General features: G+C 43.5%; 1 protein-coding gene across 1 annotated transcript; it reads right to left on the minus strand.

Moving 5' to 3' along the window:
- Positions 1 to 1,182: 1,182 nt before the first annotated feature.
- Positions 1,183 to 15,947, minus strand: ATP6V0B (ATPase H+ transporting V0 subunit b). The gene is made up of 8 exons (XM_033152349.1): positions 15,820 to 15,947; positions 6,972 to 7,020; positions 5,972 to 6,055; positions 5,199 to 5,276; positions 4,427 to 4,496; positions 3,778 to 3,829; positions 2,361 to 2,551; positions 1,183 to 1,537 (listed from the first exon to the last, which is right to left on the minus strand). Exons 1-8 carry the CDS (start codon positions 15,884 to 15,886, stop codon positions 1,511 to 1,513), a joined length of 618 nt encoding a protein of 205 aa, XP_033008240.1. The 5' UTR covers positions 15,887 to 15,947; the 3' UTR covers positions 1,183 to 1,510.
- Between the last annotated feature and the right edge of the window lie 175 nt (positions 15,948 to 16,122).

Consider the following 16,122-nt stretch of genomic DNA (forward strand, 5'->3'; position numbering starts at 1 on the left):
AGGGAAAATAACAAATTTTGCTGCCTCTTTCCTCCCACCCTTACAGTTTCCAGGTAAGGCTGGCATGGGATTGGATTACAGATGGAAAATCCTTCTCAGGGCTTAAGCTATAAGATCTTTAGATTCATCCTACCATAAGAAGTGTTTCCCCTTCTGCAATGTGACTCTCTGGCTTCCAATTTTCAGCTAAGTTTTGCTTTAACTGAAAACTGCCTTTGGCAACTCCCAAGATAGGATACAAATACAGTTTTGTAAATCAATAAGCTTCATGATTCTAGGACTGCAAAACTACCCACCCCTGGGAAGAGGTAGCAGAAATACTCTTTACCCTGGCAGAGGGAACCTCCAACCCATGGGGGTCCAGTGTTAGAAACTCAGATATATAATTTCATTTCTATACTACATTCTAAAGGAAAAAAAACCCTTAAAGTTTACAACACTTCAAAACATCAGGGTTCAAATCCCCAATCAAGTCATGAAGCTCACTGGTTGACCTTGGGGCCAGTTACAGCCTTTGCATCTACCTCACAGGCTCTATCAAACCTCTGAGTGATTTGCAGTCACTCAGCAGGGCTTTTCAACTATCAGTTGTCTAAAGGAAATAACAAAATGACCTTTCCCATCTAAATTTGGCCACTGAAATGATTAAAGTTACGCAGGAGAAGATCTGGGCAAAAGGACTATGAGCTCCGTTCTAGTACTAAAAACCAATTCCTAGGATTCAAAATGGGCTCAGAGGAACCTCTTCAAAAAAAATATCTATATTTTGCCCCTGGTTAGTAGATTTTGGATTCCAGTTAAAAAAACAAAGACAATCAGATAAGCCTGAAGTTTGCCCACCCCTGCACTGAGCAGTTTGATGAACAGCGGGCACACTACAGAGAAACAGCAACTATTAATCACAGTACAAGACATTTCCCATAATTAGTTTTAATTAACCAATCATTTGTGAAGTTTCAGGGAACAAAAAAAAAAAAAAAAAACCAACCACAACTTTTAGCTCCTATGCACCCCTTCAGTATGGAACAAATGTGCCTAGGAGGGCACCTCCCATAGCCTGCAGAGCCAAAGCTTCAGCCAGTACCACTGGCTGTTCCAGAAAATGTGGACTGTCAGAGGCAGCAGGAGCTGGGGTAGCAGGAGGGGCACAGCAGCACGGGGCGCACAAGGAAGGGAAACTACTTGGGACACGGATGAGTTTATTTCACAGAACATGGCATTGCTGTTGGCAGTGATTGCCATAAAGAGTACAAGGGCTGGAAGACTCTAGGCTCCTTCTCCTAGGTCCATCCAGCCCCATTCTTCAGGGGAAGTGGAGCAGGAAAGGATGGAAGGAAAGGAGGACAGATTCTTTCTCACACACACATCAATTGGTCAGGTTCTTCCATGGCATCGCAGGGTAAGATCACGGGAATAAATTTATACACCAAGCTCCATCCCAAGCCAACAGAAGACATTAAATAAATATGTACAGAGTCTGCAGCTGGCAGACAGGCTGGTGGCAAAGGGCTTAGTCGCCCATTTTCACTTTAGACACCTGCAAAAGACAAAAAGGAAAGAAGGTAAGAACACACACGCGCCATGAATTAAGCTCCCCTACGTACCCCCACTATCGCCAAGAATAGTGCCAGGATTTGTTCTTGGCTTAAGAGTGTTTGGAGTGAAACAAACAGCAACCCCTAGGCCAGGAATGGTGGTTTGTTGCTCCTGCTGACTAGAAGGGAGGAGCAAATTGTGAGCCTTCTGTGCCTTCACAGTAAACCATTAACTACCAATTACGGACTGTGAAATGCAAACTGGGCATGCTATCATATTTGTCGCATGTTGTACCTTTTAAACACTGCAAATGCATCCACCTGAGTGTACATGATCATGAGGAAATATGGCTGTTCAGGACAAGTGCACAGAGCAGCAGACAAAAGCCAGGGGCAATAGTTGTGGAGAGGGAGGCTGAAGAGACAGGGCCACAGTGGATCTTATGTGACCTGGAAGCTCATTGTCATTGAAGAAGGCTGAAGGTTGAGCCAAACACACACATTAAAGACCTTGCCTCTTCCTTGCCCTGAAGTAGGGTTGGCTTGGGGGTTTCCTAAAGCAACACCAGCACCATTAGATAACTACCTAACCTACCAAACTAGTAAATACTGGGTGCAACACAACTTAAGAGTAGATGAGAGCCCATTTGAAAGAACAAATCAGTTTTGAAATTCTTTTTTGTTTTGCTAATCTGCAGAGAACAGTCTAGGCATGACTACTGGCATTTCCAAACCTTCATCCTCTCTAAATTTTTCCTTCTACCTCTGCTTAGGAGGTGGGAATGGGCAAGACTGTCTGGGGATAGCAAGGCCGTAGGGACTCACCTGCAGGATAGCCACGATGACTCCAAAGAGTCCGATGGCACTGCCAAAGATTTCCACGATGAGGATCTTGACAAAGAGGCTGGCATTCTGGGCATCTGCCAATGCTGCACCACTGCCCACAATGCCCACACATATACCACAGAAGAGATTGGAGAGGCCCACAGTCAAGCCTGCCCCAAACATGGAGTAACCTATGGGAGGAAAGAGTATTAGGAATGGGCGGCACCCAGTTATATTTTCAGTTGATGATCACTGCAGGCCTGACAGACTGGCCTCTGAGACTGACTGTTAGGATGAAGGCCCTTATGTTTTCTTCTAAGCCTGTCCTTGTTATGCATATACCTGTGCTAGGCCTGAAATTATCTGCAGATGGAAATAAGGTAACAAGAAATTGTAACTATTCCCCCCCCCCAAACTCACACACAAAATGATTTTTCCTTCTGCCCTTGCTTATGAAGAAAAGGTGCATGTTATGTATATTATCCCTTGTTTTCTATATGCAAACCTTTTAATCCACAAATAAAATAAACCAGTTCTTAGGAATTTAGTGGAACTCTGGTGCAAGGGCTCCTTATTTATTGGAGAAAGCTTTCCCTGTCACCCTCCCTCACCATACCTTAATCATGAACCAGACTACTGTGTTCAGATTTACAAAGTTTAAAGGTCACTCAGGGGAAATGCAGCAGAGCAAAGAGTGGTGACAGTAACACCACCTAACCAGAACAATGGCTATATGGTATTTATTGATTGATTGAGCACTAGAAAGCCTCCCAGGCCACAGGGTGGTATTAGATGCCACAATTCTAAAGACTTTGGGACAGGATACAGACAAAGACAGCATCTTGGCGCAGCTCACACCTCACTCAGGCTTGCATCTGTGGCATGCCACAAGAATAGCATCGCAACTATAGGCATCCAAGAGGACAGCTACTGCCAGAAAACATGTCAAGATGTGTCGGTCTCTTCTGTGATGACAAAAGACGATATACCCACCACCCCAGGGTGACAGCACAGATATAGTTGGCACATCAGATACTGCAACATGGCAGTAGGGAGCTTTGCAAAGCCAGAAAACCAACTAGAGATAATACATATACCCCCTGCTTATCAGACAATGTTTGGTGGCCTATGAAAAAAGCTATCCTACTGCAGCTGAACTTGTGCCGAGACACAATTCAACTAGGGAAGGGCTGCAGCTCAGAGGTAGAGCAGGTTCCAGGTTCAATATTTGATGCATCTAAGTAGGGCTGGCAGCCCCTGAGAAGCTGCTGCCAGTCAGTGTCAAGAACACTGGCCTTGATGGACTTGCTATAAGGCAGCTTCCTAGGTCTCCTACGTAACAAGGGGCGCCTGATGATATCGCAAGGGCAAGAACCATTCTGCCTGCCTATCCCCAGTCCCCACAAACCCAGCCTACCTGCATGGTAGTTCTGGGGGCCAATCTCCTTAGGGGTTCTGCCCGTAAATTGCTGTAAGGAAAGGAAGGATTTTAATAAGCAACTCTCTGACAAAGACATTAGATGTGGCATTAAGGCACGTCACTGTAGATAGGAACTATCCAGACTTGAGTTGAAAGAAACTCGTACCCTTTTCAGAATTACTGCAGGGGAAGAGGGAGCTGAGAGGACTGCGGCCCACTGAGGTGCCTCATTCCTCATGAGCTCATAACTCTAAACATCTGCCAGGGGCAGGTTAACCTTGCTCCAAGGTCTTGGGCAATCTATGGCTCAGTAGTGGGATTTATCCCAGGTGAAAATAACTCCTCTTTCTCCCTATTGCTCTGTGTCAATACTAGCCCCTGCTTCAAGAGCAATTAGTCAGGTCTTGTTCTCCCCTACAAGGATAGAAAACTTTTGCTCAAAGGCATGAGCCAGGATTGCCTCCTGCAACTGGGCTTCTACCCAGCATAGCACTTGGCTCCACAGTTGCCTGGACTCCATCAATACCTCTCTGATTACCTTCTTTGCCCTCCTCTGTTTGGCAACAGCTCAGCTCCCTTCAAATCAGACACCGTGGAGCATGGCCAAGAGCTAGACTTGGCACACAACCGTGCCCCCCCCCATTACCTCAGCCATGTTGGTGATAACGATGGCCATGATGATTCCATAGATGGCCACAGCTTCACAAAAGATGATGCTGCCAGGAGAAAACATAGATTAGCAGCTGCAACTTCTCAAGGCTGACAATGTGGGCATGGGACCAGGGAACGAGAGAGGGAGGAATGGGCTGGCCTCCAACGGCACATCTACCTCTGGGCACCCTTCTTGGCTTCCCAACCACCTCCTTCCTTCCCCTGGCTAACTAGGAACGAGGTGGTAACCTTGCAGATGAGGCAGCAGCCTGAGAAGGACCAGACAACCAAGGAAGCAGCAAGTTTCAAAGCACACCTTGTTCCCCCAAAAGGAAAGCTGATTCATTTGTTTAAAGTCTTTGCTTGACACTTGTTTCTGAGCATAGGCAAAGCCTGGCCCAAAGCAGATCCTTCCACAAGGTCCTCACACTCCTATTCTCACACCCCACCCATTAAGCCAGGGGTGAGGAACAGGTAATGTACTGCACTAGAGGGGATTTTATTTATTTGCTTTTCCTTTGTATTTTGCTGTGCCCAGTTCATCTTTTGCCCTGCAAGCATTGAGGGTCCCCACACCTGTGCTAGATCAAACTCAATGCCTAGCTCTCACAAGGATTTTAGGGTACATAGAAGCCAATTCAGGGATGTACAATTTTTAAAATCTGTGCAGCAGGAAACAAGGCATATCAAGGATGGACGAGTGAGCTCTTGGACTTTTGTAGTACCTATACCTGTGGAATATATGCTGAACAAGGGGGTCCTCTCACCTGACCAGATTTTTGGTTTTGATCCTAGGTGCTTTGACACCACCGCCGAGGATGCTGGATCCAGTAATGTAAATGCCCCTGAAAAAATAGTTACAGAAGCAGTTAGAGGAGTGGTACTTCATAGGCAGCAAAGGGGAGGAATGGCTTGCTTAGATTGCACCCTGCCAAAATCATTTTATTTATTCATTAATGCCCAGCACTACATTTATTTAAGTACACTTATATCCTGATTTTCTTCCATCATAGAAGTCAAGGTGGTGTACGTGAAGCTAGGTGAGGTTTATTGAATCCCAAAAGTCCCAGGGTGATTTACATCAATAATAGAATACAGTAATGAAACCACACAAGCATATTAAAAATGCAGGCAGAGTAAGGGGAATATCCAATCATTGGTGCTTCCCAAATGCCCAGGGAAACAAAATTGTATCTGTCTGGTACTTGAACTATGACAGAATTGCTGCCATGCTCCATAGATGGGGAGCTACAATAAAAAAGCCATTTTCTCTCATCACCACTCTTTGAGTCTGCCTTTGATGCATCAGGCAGAAAAGGGTCTCAGATGACAATCCCAGGGTTCAGGCAGAGTCTGGGGATCTCCCTCCAGGCACCGACCAGACACAGACCTTTGGTGAAGTGGCTGCATCATGTGCCCTCAGATTGTGCCTTGGGACTAACCCCCAAAAATGGAAGCCCAAAGTAGGGCTCAGCAGTATTGGCTAAGGAATAATGTCCATTAACAGATTGCTAGGGGCTGGGAGAGATGAAGTACTCACCAGGCAGCACCCACCACTGACAATGAGATGGCCAGCCCAATGCCCAGGTTGGACCACAAGAACGGCGAGGTCTCTGTCAGGAACCTGTACATAGAGGAATTACCTTATGAATACTCTATTCCTTTCTCCATCATAGCATCAAGTCATAGCTCCCGCAGGGAAGAAGCAGCCCTAGTCAAACCAATCCATCCCATTTCTGGACAGAACTTGGTCAGGTCAGTCTACCCATCCTACACAATTGGTAAGTGGTAAAAGAGAGCTAACATCTGCTGCCCAGGGTGGCAGCCAGAAGGCCTTGCCTCTTCAACAGTAACTAGGAGACTTCATAACCCATTAGAAAAGGTGTTATTTGTTATAATTTGGGTTACAAAATAACACTGTAGAAAAGTTGTGCTGAACCCAAGCAACACTAGGAAAGGAGGTCCATGAAAGCAGGGTGAGCTAGAGACTTGCTTAAGATGCTGTTCAATACAGCACTCTTCGGGCAGCTCTAGGACTAGCAAAGCAGGATATGGGTCACGGCAAGTCCTCTAATCCTATACCATACTACTAATCCTATACCATTAAGACTGGTGGGTGCATGAAGAAGCATCCATTTTCAGGCCCAAGCAATAGTCCAGGAACACAGAAAAAAGTGCTCAAAAAAACGTTCAAGATGCGTGTACGGATGTGCCAACAGAATCTGAGCAGCACAGGGCCTGTAACCTAGCTAAGCACAGGGACAAGTGGCTTGCAGGGGAAGAGGAGAGGCAGCCAGCTGACCTGCAGGCAAAATGAGGCAATTAGCAGCATCGACTAGTGAAATGGGACACTGCCATCAATACTGGAGCAGAGCACTGTTGGGCTTTCAGTAGTAATTCACACGCATGGAAAAGAAAACGCGAAGGCAAATTACTGCTTTTCCTCATGCTCTCTTCCCCAAATATTGCTGAAAACACCAATAAGCCACTGTTCCCCATGCTACTCCAACCCCAGCCTCTAGGAAAAAGTGCCATCTTACCATGCTATATCGAAACGGAAGCCAAGGTCAAATATTGTGTAGCAGATTCCTGAAAAACAAAAGAAACACAGAATGATTCCGCCTTTTGTCTTGGACTCCTCAAAGCTCAATCTGTGATGCTCACACCTTGCCAGCGGTGCTGAACCCCCCACAGGGAGAGCAGAAAGGGGGTGGGCTTTATATAGTCTTCATACAGCTTACACCACAAATTGCCCCTTTCCAAATCACCTCTTTCATGGGGAAACTATCACTTATGCCTTTCTGTTGTGCTCTGTTTAACAAGACCCAAAAGGTCACTACATACTAGAAATAAGAGACAGTGCTAGAAAAGGACTCCTATCCTACAGGCTTCCTTCTAGCAAACTTTTTTTTTAATCCTTTCAGCACTAACAGGAAGTCTTGCCCCTCTCTGTTCCAGGGTAGCCAATGCGAGCATCCTCTAGATGCTGCACAACTCCAGTTCTCATCATCTCCAGTCAGTAGTGCAAAAATAACACGTGAGGTACCATACTGGCTACCTCACTTTTTATCTTCTGAGTGCTGCAGCACTGACCCACATAGGAATACAACACCTTGGATCTCAAACAATCACTTTTGACTTCTGCCAGCCCCATGCAGAAGCCAGGCTCAGTCAAAGGCGAGATAACAGCCACCAATGTATGGGCAGGATGTTCTGTGTAGCTATGATGGAAACTTCCTAATGGCACAATTGGCAGTTATAGAAAAACTCAAAAGAGAGATGCAGCCATTCCACCTATCATTAAAGTATCATTGTCTATATCTATCCTCAAAATCCAAACAACAGCTGCTGATATAACACACTGGCTTGGGTAGCAAGTTATTCAGATCTTTATCTTTCTCAATATTTAGAAAGTTTCAGTTTACTGGAAAATTATAAGGTAGATCTCCTATGATAGCCTATAAAGAAGTCACAGGTATTTTGGAGGCAGAGAATATGGCCTTTTATCCCTATATTCATAATTTGACTCTACTGTACAAAAAGAAAATGCAATGTTCAGAGAGATAATGGCTGTGAACTCAGGTTAAAAAACCAACTACCCTAGTATCATCTTTCATTAGTGCATATAGTCAAATTATTTTATGACAAACTGAAAAAGAAACTTACAAAAATTCTGTGGAAGTACAGACATTTTTATTTACAAAAAGGTCAGTGTTTTCGTTGAATTTAAGGGGAAACTGCTATAACATGGCAATTCAGTGGCATCTTATGCCACAGAAATGTGTAAACCAGATACTGGGGACCTTTTAGCATCAGAAAAAAAACATTTTCTCTGCAGGTAGTGGAATTGTATAAGAACTAGAGGATTTGGGAAATGCTAGTGGGACTGATAAAATGAAATATAGCTGCTATTTGATCCTCCTTCTTTTGAATTTTGTAACAGAAGAATATGTGAAAGATTGCATGAGCTGATTTCAAATTTATTGGTTGCTGCACAGTTGATTTATGCCAAACAATGGGAAGCACAATCTACTGGTATATCATCAGGGAAGGATCAGTGACAGACTGGGAACCATCTTATCTAGCCAAAATGTTGGCTTTCAGGAGAAACAATATAATTTCTAAAATAAATATGGAGCAGGGTGATTTAATATAATGCTTAATGAATCTATAAATCTATAGATTTTCCAATTTTACTGTGTGCAGTAATGGAAACGCTTTTCTGCCCCACTACAATTTTTCTGTAGGTATAAATGAAAATCTTTCTTAGTTTAATATTCATTGAAATATTAAGTTTATGTATAAAAAATAAAATGCCCATGTTCACACAGCTAACTGGAAGGGCATAGCCCCTTTGTGGTAGCCCTAATGGACATTGCTATGAAAAAAAGTTATCTAATTGCTGCAGTCTGAAGCACATCCATCTGTGACACTACTCGTGACCAACCCAAATAAGCAAAGTTATTCATGAAGTCTTTGTATAATCAGTCACTCTTTTATGTGATGTTCCCTACCACCTCACCTGTGGAATGCTCTTTTTAGGGAGATGCGCCTGTCACCATCTTTGTCAGTTTTTAGGCCTAGCAAGCCAAGACCTTTGGTTAATTAATGTTGCCTCCTATGGTGGTGCCCATCTTTTAATGGGGTGGATAGGACTTGGTCCTTATTAATTTGTTGATGAATGTTCATTTTATGTACTATATATTCTCGCTGTTTAAAACTTTTCTGGCTTTAAATGGTTTTTATGTGTTGTAATTTACTTTGTCAAGTTGCTTTGAGACTTTTTATTGCATAAAGTGACCGATAAATGAAATGTTATTATTATTATTCATCATCATCATTCTTTATTCGACCGTTAGTCAGAAAAAAACATTTATCCATACAAAATTAAAACAGTTATTATTATTATTATTATTATTATTATTAATAACAATACCAAAAGGATCCCCAGCAGCTTTCATTCTTAGATAAGCAACAATGCTATACCTTCACATCCATAGCAATCCTGGCTCTAGGAGCCTTTTTTCATCCAAAAACTATTTCCTCCTTTTAAAGGGCCAGATGAAGAACACGCATGGGGAAGAAAACCAGCTGTGAAAAAGTTAGCAGCACCACATACTACAGACAAGAAGGGAAAATCACCTGCACAACCTCAGACTGGGAAGCAGAGTGGAAGAAGATGAGTCAATGACATGTTGATGGGAACTGTATTTCAGGATATATGAATAGAATATGATGGGGCAGTCACAGGATGCAAATGTTCCACTTGCCAGGTCCAGGCAGAACTATCCTACTGTGAGCCTGACAATTTGAAAAAAGACACAGACAGACACAGAGGTGGGAAGGAGCTGAGAAAGAAAGAGCAAGGCTGCAGAAACAGAGCATCATGGGGCTGGATAGAGAACAAGTGAGCCACAGAACTGGGGAAGAAAGGATAGACTGGCTCCCATGGAGAATAACTAAAGAGAGAATGCAAGTACAGTACGTGACCCTTTGATCTATTTTTAAAAAATAGCGTTGACATTAGGAAGTGTTAGACAACAAGGCAGTTCAACAGAGGGTGTGAAGTCCCTATCAGTAGACATTGTAGATATAATACACCACCCAAAAACAAGTCTGGTAGAATTAACCATGTATGGGGAAGCGGAAGAAAGTGGGTCAGGCAACTGGAGACTCTATTCAATGGCTCAGAGCTCATCAGGGTCATATTCACATCCCCGTGACCAGAAGCCTATCTGCTCACAGGTGTGCAGCCTGCTCCAAGCAACAGCTTTAAGCCCCAGGCACTGCCAGCTCCAGACCCTTCACTCAGTAGCAGCAGACTCTGATCTCAGAAAAAATTGGCACCAGGAGCCGACAGCCTGCTGCCTTTCCCTGCAAATGCAGGCTTTGAAAGCAACACTGGAGATAGAGATAATGGGCATATACACCCTACACCCAGGGAGAGTTACACTCTTCCTGACACTTAGGTAAGAACTAGGAGCAGAAAATATTCAAATCTGTATGCTGTGCAAGTTAATAGACTATGCACAAGGGGTGGGGAGCGGGGCTCCATGAAGGCAAAGTGTTCTTTTGGGGCAACCCAAGTGAAGGTTGGAAAAGAGGGGAGTGAGGCATAGCACCCTTCCTCGCCAAGCCATGCCACCAACACTGAGAGAGTTAACATAAGGTATAACCCGTTGCCATTTTGAAAGAGGTGGCATTTTGTATTAACTGCACTATGCAGTCTTCTTTACAAAAAGTAGTCAAACCCAGCAGTTACAAACCAAGATGTGGAATGGAAAATTTACCAGTGATTTATTTTTCCGTCAAACCCCTGCCCCCATTTTGTAAGTTGGATGCAAACTGTAAACACAGGCAGGCTTGCCAATGCCCAAGTTTTTTTTGCTTTGTTTACAAAATATTAGAAAAATGAACATGCTAAATTGGGAGTGTAATAAAAGTTTCCAACACAAACTGAATTATCTCCAGTGTAAATTAGCCTAATAGCATAAGAAAGTTTTCCAGAAAGGTATCTAATTCAAAAATTTCTGGAAGATCCACACTACAGTACTGGTTACAAAATATCAAAAAGCATAGCTAGAGCCTTCCTCTCCAGAAAAACCTGCCTGTCGAAAAATAAGACAGGGTTTAAGGGTACTTTTAGACACCTAGCGGTAACTAGTTTGATGCAGTGACTGTCACTCCTGTCTAATAGAGGTAGGGCTGCCCCACATAGTAGCACCTGTTCATTTAGTTAACAACATATACAGCTTGGTGTTGTGTTAATAACATCACTGCCCAAAGCTCCACATTATATTCAGTTCAATATATTTTAAGAAAAGACACCACAAACATCAAATTATATTCTACTATTCACCAAACATATAACCCAAGACACAACAAGGTGTTAGTGGAATATGTTGGAAATGTGGGGAAACAGTTGCGGGCTATATTAATGTCTATGAGACAAAATTAGGAATTTGGTGGGAAAGACCACTAGATGCATTTATATTATTATATTTGCATATTACATACTTATAAACCTGCTAATAATTTTTCTGGAATATCCTAATGAAGATGTGAGATTAGAACATGGAAATTTATTTGGGTTTTATTAGCTGCTGCCAAAATATATATTTTGGAAGTGAAATGGTATATTCCAATCATTTCAACAGAATGAGAATGGTTTGATAGAATTTGGTATCATGCTACAGTAATGAAATTAAAGAGAAATAGTACAATTAAGCAAAAGTAGACAAAGAAATGGGACAATTTGAGAACTTATGGTCCCCCTTTGGTAATGTAGAAAATTAGATCAACTAGCATTAAGTAAAGCTTTTTCTCTGGTTATAATAATTTATTGCATAAAATATAGCTATTTTTTATTTTATTATATCAATGCTATATTTTAATGCATACTGATTTACAAGTAAATTTTAAATCTGGCAAATATTAGCTCAAAATTCTCTTTACCAATGGCTTCATGCTAAGCAGCATTAATTCAAACATCCTAGGGATGGTGGGCAACCTTGGCATATCCCACTGAGTGCAAGAACCCTACTAAAACAGAGGAATTCTTGTAATCCATCCCAAGTCTTTACAACATGGTAGGAATTAGGAAAACATATCAGTAATTCTAGCTGCCCTCATTTACTACAAGAGCATCATTCAGAAACAGTAGACAATGTGAACTTTGAAGTCAGCAATCCGGTATTTGAAGGCATCCCAACAATGGAGGAATACAGGAATGGAAAGGCACAATAAGACAAAGCACAGCTGAATGGTAGTTTACTCACACTGCTTCAAGGATCTTCTTTACATGCTGCAGGAGAACCCAAGGGCCAAAAATGAACCCCAAGGACACCTCTACTTTTCTTCACAAGAAAAGTGTGCAGTAAACTGGCAAAAGAAGCTTCCTGTCCTTATGCGGATTTGTTCATTGCTTTCTCAGTGGATACTGGCTAGGACAATCCCTCTCTATATTCCAAATCAATTTGTACTATAAGCAGTAGAAAATACACTCAGTAGACTGGAGAGTCTCTTTCTATACTTTCAGAAGGGGAGAAAATTCCATGGCACCCTGTGAGGCCTAACAGGAAGTGGGCGAAAGATTCCCACCCAGAGTTCTGGTCTCTACTTTTCAGATCCACAATGCTGATCTTGATATGTTACTTCCAATAGGACCAGCTCCAGATTTTTGTCTCTTGCTTGAAGTGTCACAATTAATGTTTTTTACCCTTGCAATAGTAGTCATTCACTTTCCCCCTCCTTGCTTTCTATTACAAGCATGTAACACATAGCAAGAATGGAATATGCAATTGCAAAGAAAGGAAGCAAACTACCGGTACCACTTTCAGGCCCAATCCTATTTTGGAATGCGTTATTTCAGGATACTGGTAGCATTTTTTCAGAGTTGTTTTACCCAATGCAGTGCTGCAGCAAATTGATGAAAATACACTACTTTCTGTAAAACTCCTAGAGGTACAGGAGCCCTCTTAAAATTTGGGCCAGATAGTATAAAAAGCAACACAAACCTTGGAAATATTCATTGTCTATCCTACCTCTGTAAGTCCAAGACCAAATGGTTCATCATCTTGCCAGAAGACATGAGTGACACCCTTGTATGCAGTGCATGTAAAAGGTTTTTAAAGCTAAATTTGGGGGAAATTAACTCCCCCCCCTGACAACCCATACAAAGTCCCAAAATTGTTAGGGGACACTATGGAAAACCAGGTTAAGTGTAGTTTATTACACAAAGTAGAGTTGGCACAACAGCAAACTGACCAATGAAGCCATGATTCTGCTGATGCTTTGAGAACTGGCCTGTACAACTGATATTATTAATCGTTTAACAATGATTAAAAAAGAAAAATGTAATGGTGTTTTGTGCATAAAACCTAGAGAATAATTTTTCAGTAAATCCTTCACATTTAAGATTGTGATCCTAAAGGTTAAGATCCGAAACCTTTAAGACTCTTCAAAGTTATTAATCATTTGATCACATTTGAGAAGTTAAGTGACTGTTTTGCAACAGTTGCCCAAAGCTACCATAAAAAAGAAGAGACAGCACAGTGAATAAACCTCCTTTCATCACACTGCTTCTTCCCTATAGTAGCAAGGTCAAATGACCCCCCCCCCCCCTGAGTACGGTTACATACATCATTTATTCATTCAAGTGGTGCTCTGCTCTGCTTCCTCTCCAATAAGTTTAGTCATGAGGCAGAACACTAAAGTACTGTTATAGGAAAGAGATCTTCACTGTCCCTTCCAGATATATATTGGGATGGGGTAAGATATTTCTACCTCTGTAGCCCATCTATAGGTCAAATAACTTCTCACATTATGGGACAGACGTCTTATGACTTGGAGCACATTCCTTTCTGCCCACAGTCCCCAGCCACCAGTCTGACAAACCCTAGCTCAGATGCATGAATGTCCCAAAGTTATAACAGAATCATGCTTGGTTCAGGGTCCACAGAGGCCAAGACAGGCAGATACTCAGGGACCCACCATGAGGAATCTATGCTCACATCCTACTGAAAAGAAAGGAAAATGTTAACTTCCTCCCTGGTACAGCTGTAGTAATCATGGCTAGAAAAGGAGAAGTTCTGTTCTTCTCATCCATGCTGATCTGAAAGAGGAAACAAGAGTCACACTTACCACTGGAAAAGTAGCCAAAAAAGGGGGGGGGGGCAGAAGAACCCTGGCTGCAAATAAGATATAAGGAAGAAGGAGAAAAGGAAATGGAGTACTGTTTAAGTAGAGTGGGACACCTGAGCAAACTGCTTAGTCCCTACAGGAACCAGTAAGAAACTCTCTGCTTCTAAGCACAGTCTGTGTCCAGCTGGTAAAATGACCTTAAAGGAACTGAGTTTGAATCAGAAGGTCAGAGCTTAGTTTGCTGTTTGTCATTCCTCAACCCTGACTGGTGAAGTCTTAACCAAATCAGCTGGGCTAATCCAGTTGAAGCCACCAACAGCTTCCAGAGAGCTGGGACAGGACTGTTGTAGGACAACTGCTCCAAAGCTTGTGGACAAAACAAACCGAAGGGGGCGGGGAAGAGTCCACTGAACACCCTTTGCATGGTTTATCATGTTTTCCCCAACAGTGTTAATGCTTTTTTGGTTCCCAATAAATTGCAACCACACAACACAAGAACAAATATATGATTCAACTCATATGATGGAGGACTTTCTGAACTGCTCCTTGTTTAGAATAAGGATGCAGCATACCTGCATGGGCTCACCAAGAACAAATGTATCACCTGAACAAATGTAGAGACTACCAGAAAATGCAAAGATCTCTCCAGCAAGAATGAATCCAGGCTATTGGTGAGCCAAGTCTCCTTCATAGATCTGCACATGCAGAACTTCTTACCAACGCTAGGATGGTTAACAACGAAACCATGATTAACAATGAAACCAATGTTTGGTGGTGAGGGAAAAGATATATATCAACATTAAGACCCAGTAATCCTGCAAATGTATAAACATTTACGCAGCTAGTCAGGAGTTCATTAAAGTGCAATTGCTTTTATACCAAAGATAACCAAGGGACAGCAGCTTCAGACTCTGCCACAGGTCCCCTGGTTCCAAGGCTACACCCTCTAGTAAGAGGAAGTCCATGCTCAAACTTCACCATGCAAGAAAAGGAAACGACACTGCACTTTTAGAAAGTTCCTCCAAATGCACTTCTTTTGATTTACTTTCAGACATCAAAATGCCATTGGTGTGCACAGCATCAAAATTCACAGCAAGCACTGAGCAGCCATTAAGAAAGCCTTTCCCCACCCCTCGCCTTTTCACTGCTTTCACAGATCAGGAAGCAAACTGAGCACCACCGAGCCCAATACTGTATGGTGGAAGTGTGGAGTCGTCTCTTAAACTATTTTTATTTTTGAGACGAAGGATGTGGAGAACAAGAGGTGGGCCTGCCGTGGGAAACCCACATGCGCGGGCCCCTCCGGAAACCTTCCCTATGAGAAGGTCAAGGACAAGGAGAACAAAGTACAGTATCTTCCGGACCACCCCCTGAAGACAAAACGGGTCTCCCCGCGCAAGCAGGAGGATGCGAGTCTCCCCTCTGTAGGGATGTCGCCTCGCCCCCCAGCTCAGATAACAGTCTGACGGACCAACTAGGGTAGGGCAAGGCAGCACCGCGGATCAAGAAGCACCCAAAAACATTCGCTGAGCCTGGAGGGCGGCATCCCACCCCAGCGCCCCAGGTGTGCTCTCTCCCGCCCTGCGCCCCGCGCCTGCCCACGACAAGCCATTTCCCACAGGCCACAGCCATTTCCTTTGCGTATAACCGCACACAGCCCCGGCGAAGGGAGGGGAGACGAGGAGTTCGGCAAAGCGGCGTTGGCCCTCGCAGCGGCGCTCCCAATTCCCCGTTCAAAGCACTAACCGATGCCGGTGATGGTGGCGGCCGCGGTCAGCCCCAGTCCCGAATACAGCAGCGCGAGCCCGGACATGGCGGCGGCGGCGGCGGCGGCGAGTCCTCAGCACCGACCAAACGCGACCGGGAATCACCTGACCTACAGAATGACTGGAACTACCCTCCACGTGATCAAACCAAGTTTATCTGACGCCTCTCGCCGGCTGGTTAATTGGTCGGATCGGAAGAGGGCGAAACTCCAGCCCCTACAATGCACCGCGCTGATAGGCTTCCCGTTTATTCTACTTTTCCGAGGGCCTTGCTATGTCGGGA

The sequence above is a fragment of the Lacerta agilis genome, chromosome 6 (genome assembly GCF_009819535.1).
Source record: "Lacerta agilis isolate rLacAgi1 chromosome 6, rLacAgi1.pri, whole genome shotgun sequence".
NCBI lineage: Eukaryota > Metazoa > Chordata > Lepidosauria > Squamata > Lacertidae > Lacerta > Lacerta agilis.

What these genes read in the sequence shown, in the direction of transcription:
- ATP6V0B (XM_033152349.1), bottom strand. Translation starts at nt 15,886, where the DNA reads ATGTCCGGGCTCGCGCTGCTGTATTCGGGACTGGGGCTGACCGCGGCC. An exon ending in CCCCCAGAACTACCATGCAG is followed by an intron (nt 2,552 to 3,777) that starts GTAGGCTGGGTT and finishes TTCCTCCCATAG; the next exon opens with GTTACTCCATGTTTGGGGCA. An exon ending in TCATCGTGGCTATCCTGCAG is followed by an intron (nt 1,538 to 2,360) that starts GTGAGTCCCTAC and finishes TGTCTTTTGCAG; the next exon opens with GTGTCTAAAGTGAAAATGGG.